The sequence below is a fragment of the Perca flavescens genome, chromosome 5 (assembly GCF_004354835.1).
Source record: "Perca flavescens isolate YP-PL-M2 chromosome 5, PFLA_1.0, whole genome shotgun sequence".
Classification (NCBI taxonomy): domain Eukaryota; kingdom Metazoa; phylum Chordata; class Actinopteri; order Perciformes; family Percidae; genus Perca; species Perca flavescens.
Window position 1 is genome coordinate 29,393,576 of NC_041335.1, and position 8,473 is coordinate 29,402,048.

At 38.3% G+C, this 8,473-nt stretch overlaps 1 protein-coding gene across 22 annotated transcripts in view; it reads right to left on the reverse strand.

Annotated features, from left to right (window-relative positions):
* Positions 1-5,805, reverse strand: part of camk2b1 (calcium/calmodulin-dependent protein kinase (CaM kinase) II beta 1) — a 75,958-nt gene extending 70,153 nt beyond the window's left edge. For all 22 annotated transcript variants that reach the window (XM_028578034.1, XM_028578031.1, XM_028578021.1 and 19 more), the window contains exon 1: positions 5,527-5,805. In XM_028578034.1, coding sequence (XP_028433835.1) covers positions 5,527-5,588 — 62 coding nt within the window. In that variant the 5' untranslated portion in view covers positions 5,589-5,805. The remainder of the gene's footprint in view (positions 1-5,526) is intronic.
* Between the last annotated feature and the right edge of the window lie 2,668 nt (positions 5,806-8,473).

The window sequence follows — 8,473 nt, forward strand, 5'->3', positions numbered from 1 at the left end:
GCCCTGCAGGTAGCCCCTGCAAGAACGCATCGTCTCAAACTGTTAACAGCGTTTTCTGTGCTTGTGAACTTGCGAGTTCATTCTTCCAAGAACAACCAGCAAGAACGTCCTCCCCAAGAACACAAGTCCGTTCTTTGCATTCTTGAGATTGAGAAATGCCCTAAGTCTACCTTAAATGAAAAAAGGTTATCAAAAACACAGAAAAACAATGACGTTTTTCACAAGCTCTACTTGCTGTTTTTCTTTTTATCAGCTGAGCAAGATAAGGACAGATTTTTGAGTGGTGCACTTTTATGTGTTACTTTCTCAATGAGTGAAGACAGGGAGTTACATTCAAGGCTGTGGGACTGTTCATTTCATTGTGAAAATCTTCCCGAATGCATGGTTTACAGGTTGTTTAATTAAATATTTAGAATCACATTTTTGAGGCTTGCATTATTTAAGCATAAGAAGATACTAGGACTGCACGATATGAGGAACACAGCTACAGTATCTACATACTTTTTGTATCAATATTAGTTAAAAATATTAAAATGATTGTTATTATGTGATTTTTGTGAGGATCTGTACCAAACAAAGATTTTTTTTTCTTTAGTATGTAGGATACAATTCGTAGACTAGGAAATCTCTGCAGGACCACAATACTTAATTCAGAATGGTTTGACGCTTATTTTGCCTTTAACAAATATTGCATCCCCCTGCGATTTGGATGTTGCACCAGTCCATATTGCGATTAGGATAAAATTGAGATTAATTGTGCAGCCCTAGAAGATACTGATATGTTGTATAAAGAAAAAAACGTTGAAATAAGCCCTTACCCGTGTTTCAGCCTACTTCAGCCCATTTACTATACAAACTATGTTATTAACACTTTTGCCAACCATTTTTTAAAGCATGCTGTGGTGTTTGTAGTTAAATATGGCAGAGATGGTTCGCAATAAAAGAGCGAAACATACTTAAGCTAAGGCACGAAGCATAAATGTCACAAGCCCTGCTAAGAAAGTCACACCATTAGAGAGTGAGCGTGGCAACAATTAGCTCTCGTCAGATGTTGGATTATTATTACAAAGTCAGAGAGAGCGTTATCATGAGGATGCCAAGCTATTCACACCTGCGCTCTTTCCTTCAAGCTTTATGTGACTGGTGAATAATGAGATTGGTCTATTGAATACGTTTTGCAGTGCAGGATTTACAGATTAGTCTCTCTCTCTCTCTCTCTTACACAGAGAGCTTCAAAGCCAGCGCTTCTGACTGGAGTGTATTGGGTGGAAGCTAAGATTTATCTGAACACAGCCAGGCCTACACATGTGATCAGTTGCATTCTTCACAATTTTCTTCAATCAAGAGTCAGTCATGAAGTCTGGCTTAAGAGATGTATTGAAGTTAGGGATGCAAAACCTTCCCGGCTAACAATATTTATTACTTATGGGATTAAACAAGCACGGCTGGGATCCACTGTGATACATCAGTCTGGTCCCTGTGTCTACTATAGCTATCAGTTTGGTAAAAGGCAAACCATTTATGGTTGACCACAGCCAAATTTATTAGAGATGCACCGATAGACCGGCCGGTGACCGGAATTGGCCAATTTTCACGTGCTCGGCCATGACCGGCGACCGGCAGGTCAGTCTGACATATGCCGATTTCATTGCCGGACAATTAACTGACAACATAAGTTGTACAACTCACAGTTCTCAAGGATGCACACACACACGGACGCGACAGCACAGTCTATTTTTCCTTTCTCTCAACTCAAAATGAAATCGGAATCGGCTAAAATCGGTATTGGCTGGCCTAACTCAATGAAAATCAGAATCGCGCCTAGAAAGTTGTAATCGGTGCATCTCTAAAATGTATCATACTGGGCTTTTTCCAAATATCTGGTTAAAGGGATACCCCACCAAAAACATCTCTTTTCAATATCAAACACCTCCTGTAGGCTTGAAAGGTGGCTCTGAATGTGAGTGAATTGAAATGGCGACCCAGTTTCATGACACAAAAAAACATTCATATAAACTTCTCAATTCATTACTCTGCCTAACTCACCTTTCTGCTATGTATCGTTATGTTCAGAATATTTAATATGTTCAGTATATAATGCTAAATGCATAGCTCTCGTCTGTTTGTTGCTCATAATAATTAATGAGCAAACATAGTTGATTACAACTTGATCCTGTTTCAAGCTCACTACAGTTACTTTCTTTCATTTAGAAAGTTACAATCTTTTCAGAGCCATTTTTAAGCCAACAGGGCCTGAGTGCCCACGGATGGTCTGGTTGCCGTTTCAGAGGCTTTTCAACCCTACAAACAGGGGTGTGCAAAAAAATTGATTCATATTCTAATCACGATTCAAGCTCTACCGATTCATTTTTTTATTGTATGTCTACTGCACTCACATGGGAAAAGTAACTACATTTACATAATGTGAATTGGTTTTTTTTTAATCGAGAATCGTTTTAGAATCGAATTGTGAGCCTAAAAATCGATCTCGAATCTAATCGTGACATTTTCTGAATCATGGACCCCTACCTACAAATTAGGGCTGCAACTAACGATTATTTTAATAATCGATTAATCTGTCAATTATTTTTTAGATTAATCGATGAATCGGATTTAAAAAAAAGCATTAATTTACATCAACTCAATACATACATATTTGTTGTTTTAGTTAATAGTTGTGTATAGGTAAGTAACCCAAATAGCAGATACAGACAGGACACACAGACAGACAGACAGACAGACAGACACCCTTATTCATTAAATTATTACCATCATTGTAGTAAGTGCAAGTTAAGTTCGTTTATACACCACACACTAATATATTTGTCAACAATAACTGATATGGGACAAAGCACATAATATATACATGACAACAGATTGAAAAAATTAATGGGCCAAAAAAGGCAAGTCTTGCAAACTACTAGAAAGTCTTGCAAACTATACCACCCTTGCTTTGTTACTGTTATTACCGAGCTAACGCTAGCTTGTCATGCTAGTCAGCTGGATAACGATTAAACAGCAGCACCAGAAGAGCTACTGGAGGGACGGTACGTTCCTCACTTCAGAACGGAACAGAAGTAGGATAGTGTAGTGACTTTACCCTGCTGTTGAACTCCCTTCCTCCTCATCAAGGACTCCAAAATGTTTACGTTTTAGGTGCTGACTCATCACCGTGGTGCGCCCTTGCCATGCCGTGTCGCTTTTGTTTATCTTGCATTAACACGTTTTTGATTTATTTAGTGTGAAATGCTTCCACACCCTGGATAACTTAGGTCGTAATGATTTCTCTGCCTCCGCCGAGTGTTTCAGAACAATGTTACGGGTCTCTCCGGTCTCTCTCCGTATTTCCTCTACCCCCGCTCTGCTCTTTTTTCTTTTCTTTCGCTCCGCTCCGCGCTGCTCCGCTCCGCGCTCAACTCAATTTTTTTTTTTATCTCCGCGACTAGTTTGCCTAATAGTTGCGCGACACAACGAATCGATAATTAAATTCGTTGCCAACTTTTTTAATAATCGAATTTTATCGATTTTATCGATTCGTTGTTGCAGCCCTACTACAAATTATAAAATTCCAGAGCAACACTTAACACAAAAAATTACATTACAACAACTTTAAGTAATTATTAAAGTGAAATTAGTTAACATTTTTTCTATTGAGAGCTTTAAACTGACAACGAATCAAGCAAAAAATGTATGTTTGTTCTCCAGCAGTTGTCGAAAAACCTGGGAATCACAGCACATCCCTGATTTAAACAGAAGTAGATAAGGAACGTTGAAGGGAAGTGCGTATACAGAAAAGAAACAAATAAATAAACAAAAACATGACTTCGTCATCATGCATTAAATATCTCTTGTATTGAGAAGCAAGTTTGGTGCCCGTACTGTCCTTTTTTGTTGATTTATCTTATGATATCACTAGAATTATCCTAAACATTGTGTGGGAAGCTCTAACATTACTGAACTTGTTTTGTCGGCTTCCCTGTACTATAGTATTATTATAATGCCGTTACAGTTGTTAGTTTATTATGAACAGAGCGAGGCCTGAGTGAGTTTATGACATTCAAACTCTATCTTGCTACATTTCAATCTCCCGGAGGACCTCAACAGATTTTGTCTGCAGAATAATTACAATTGTTTGAAGACAACAATGGTAATATCAATAGTGAGTGACCATACAATTTAACAACAATTAGTTATTTCTTTTATATATATATATATATATATATATATATATAAAAGATATAACTAATATATATATATATATATATATAGATATATAGGTTGCTGGAATATTTGCATGGTGTCCTTTAAATGATGACGGATATGGTTCTTTGTTAGAAAAATTGTGTCTGTTTCAAGTCGTTAGATACCCTCTAAGAAAAACAAGTACAGTTAATATAGCTTTATGAACGGAGATGGATGGGAGTTGTTTTGTCTGGTGCCAGTGCAGAATGTCATATCTTGTGTTATCTGCCACCACAATGCTGCAAAAGAGCTTCCTAATGAAGCCGAGTTGTCACTCCATAATGTGCAATGTAGCTGTAGAGCTACTTGTGTTTATCCAAAACGTGTAGCCTACATCTAGAGGGCATTAATACATAACTTTACTTACACACACACACACACACACACACACACACACACACACACACACATATATATATATATATATATATATATATATATATATATATATATATATATATATATAAATGTAAAAATAAAAAAAAAAAATAGGTCAATGGCCAGTAAGATTTTCAAAAGACAACAACATAGAGATCTCGCAAATGTTTGTGGTTTTCAACCTTTACAGATGACAATTAATTCTTCAAGAGGACATAAAGATCACACCACTCAGAAACTGTCATGTGTGCAACCCAACCATAAAATAGGCTACCTAATTGTCACGCACAGTCACTGCATTCACCACATCTGTAGCTCTAGGAATCTCCGCTCTCTATAGGCCGTACAACTGTTAGCCTACTTGTGGTGCAAATGGTTGCACCACAAGACATTTCTGACACCCCACGTTTTTCTGTATTTTAACGTGAAGCAAATGTACATCACGTAACTGCAAATATAGTCAATATTGATGCATATTACGTCAGTTCTGTGACGATATTGAAACATAAATGACAAAATGTTCTGAAAAGAGCAATTCATCTTAACGTCAACAAATCTGTTAGAGACAGAAATTAACTTAAACAGAGAGAGATAGGCAAAGAGAGAGAGGCAAGAGAGAGAGAGAAAGAGAGAGAGAGAGAGAGAGAGCAGCGTATTTTGAGAGCTGTCATCCCAAAAAAGCACTCACACACAAACGCTGTCAGCACACACACACACACACACACACACACACACACACACACACACACACACACACACACACACACACACACACACACTGTACTGCTGGCCTGCAGAGTCGCTCAGCTATGCAATGCCTGTAAACCTGCCTTCCAAATTACTTTACAAATCAATACCAGAAGCAAGCAACCCGACACAAACACATTAAAAACAACTGGTACTCACTTCCCCAGCTCTTCGTATAGCTGATATTCGTCTGTGAATCGCGTACAGGTTGTCGTGGCCATGTCTCTCCCCTGTCTCTCGCTTCTTTTACTTTGTCAGTTCCGAAAAACAATGCGGTTATTTGCGCTAAATTTGCGTTTGAAATACAGGTCCGCCCAGCAGCTAGACGGCCGTTGGAGCGGTGGAATGCCTTTCTGGAGGCGCCTGTTGAAGGAGGGTTTGATAGAAAGACGAAGCGACCGAGGTGGGTGTTCTCTCTCCGTCTGTCTCCGCTATCTGACAGCTACCGCGCTCAAAGAGACCCGAAATCAAGCCAGCTGGCAAAAGTAAAGAGACTTCCTGCTACGATTTCCAGAATAAAACGCAGCTTTAAAACTATTAAAAACTTTAACAAAGCCGCCGTATGCACAATAATACATTGTGAAAATAGTTTGTGTAATTGTGTGTGCACCAAAAATATGTTTTGTTGTTGTTGGGACATTAACATGCTATAATGTTCAGAAATCCCTATTTTTATCATACTGTCTGTCTGAATATACCTGTATCACCCTCTGTCTGAAACGCTTCGTTTTTGCACTTGTCTGTGCTCTCGGAGTCTCTGCACTGTCATTGCAGCCGGGTAATGGCCGTAACGGCACTGTAGTGGCACTTTCCACCAAAGCACAGTCGTGAAAACTGTATGGAAGTCCTGATGGCGCGTTTAAAGGCACCATTTCTAAATACGGGCTGCATGTATTTCTCTGTGGATTGAGAGTTTTGATACTTTCACAGTATTGATGTAACACATCAGTAGTTCGGCTAGGGGAAAGATCAGGAAAAAGACTTCCAAGACTGCTTGATTATAATTATTGAACACTTTTAGCAACATTTTAGCAAATCGTCTACAGGTCGCTGCCCCTGCATTTCACAATGTTGAGCTATATGAATATTTGACAAATAAATCATTGTACTCTGAATCTTGTGTAGCCTAAATTTTTTGCAGGAAAATCGAGATCACCCTTCTGCGCAGACATTAACCATGTTGTTATTCATCAATGATTCATGATACTTTATTGTTGTTTTGGTAGAATACTTTTCCTGCCATGCCAGTAGAATATATGAATGTGTTGTGCACATAGGCTGGATATACATAAGTAACCTTATATACAGTGAATTTTTTTATTTTTGTTTTTACATATACAAATTGCAGTTTATTTTGAAGGCAAAAATCAACCGTCTTCCGGTGGTGTGCTAATACGTCTGGCTAACTTGACACAGTCCGCTTGATTTTACTGTCTATGTATGGTTGCAGCCAATGCAGCTTCACTAATGGGCGGCGGAGAAGGAATCGCTCTCTGCCGCCCTCTGGTGGACAAAGCGTGAAACGGCAAAGCGCGGAGCTGTAATCGAACACGCCTTGCACAGCGCGTATTTGCAAATAGGGGCAAATATGAGAGAGCTGGTTTGTGCCTTCAAAACATGCCGCCATGTGTGTTGTAAATGCATGTGTATATTTGGATATAAACTGGACGATGTGTTATGCTTAACGGTTTAATCCACAAAACGTTACAGAAAGATTTATATTAACCATGAAATTACAATTCAGACATCACAGCAATAGATTAGGTTTGTGAAGCTATGGATATAGCTCTGTAGATAATAAAGTAAAATGTCTATAAAAATCTGGGACGCAGAGACATAATTCATTGTAGCAATATTATAGAAATACATTAGTTGTTAATGAATACAACGCATTTGGCTTTCATTGCATGATAAATATAGAGTTGCATGTGACAATGACTGTATATATTACAGTCTATGCATGTTGACGGCATTTAGTGCATTGCAAATTTCAGTTTGTAAAAGGTGTTCCACGATGCTTTTTTTAACTATTTAAAAGTACACTCAGGGCTAAAGCAAAAATAAAAATACTGAACTCACCTTGCAACTTGTTTACTAGCCACCAACCAAACTCTGTAAAACTCACATCATTTTAAACTTTTTTTCATTTAACTTCTCACATAATTGTCTAAATGTTGTTCCCAAGCTTACATTACACTTCTTTACAGGTAGTCTATGTAGTGCTGCAAAGAATACTGTAAATCACTTTTTATTTAAATGTAGGCTATGCCATTTTTGTCAAATGTGTTATTTTAGTTAGTATCAAAATATCTTCTTTAAACAACCCACCATGTGTAATATGTGTGTAATTGTAGGCTGCAAACTCCTCTTTGTGTCATTAAACCTCCAACATGTACCTGAATACAACACCTGGTGAAAAAGAAATGTATATCTTTGCTTCAAGATAGTGTGAAAATATGATGTGAAATATGGAGTTGGACTGCATCCAAAATGCAATTCACCGAAGTAGGACGGCCTAAACGCTGCCAATAAAAAGCACATACTGTGTATTAAGTGGTTAGCTGATTTCTCGGAGGAAACACAAAGAATTTGAATGTTCTGTGTTGGTCTCTTTCTTCAGAGTGGCAATAAAGCTGTGATGTAGTGCTGGATTCAAAAACTGGACAAAAGACATCATGTCACTTCCACTTGGTCATTATTGAGGGGTGTCTAACAGCGTGTCAATCACTGCTCATGCACACACATTCATTCTCCCTTGTGGGGGGAGGGGCTTAGGAGACCATTTTGGGCTTTAGCAGCAAGTGGGGAGGGACTGAGAAGTTGTCGATGTTCACATTTTTTGGCTAAGTCCTGGATCTTCGCAATCCTACCTACAGCACCTTTAATTATCTCAGAAACTCTCGGTAGCACTTTTGTCAAAAACAACACCTTTACTTACAAGAACATCCATTGACATTTCAGGCAATGTTCATGCATAAACAATGAACTACAACCAACCTTTATGAGGGTTTCTTTTTCACCCTACACACATTTAACACCAGCCCCACAGGCTCATCTCAACTATTTGAAAGAGTATTAACTGGTTTGAACAGTGCGAGGTGTTTGT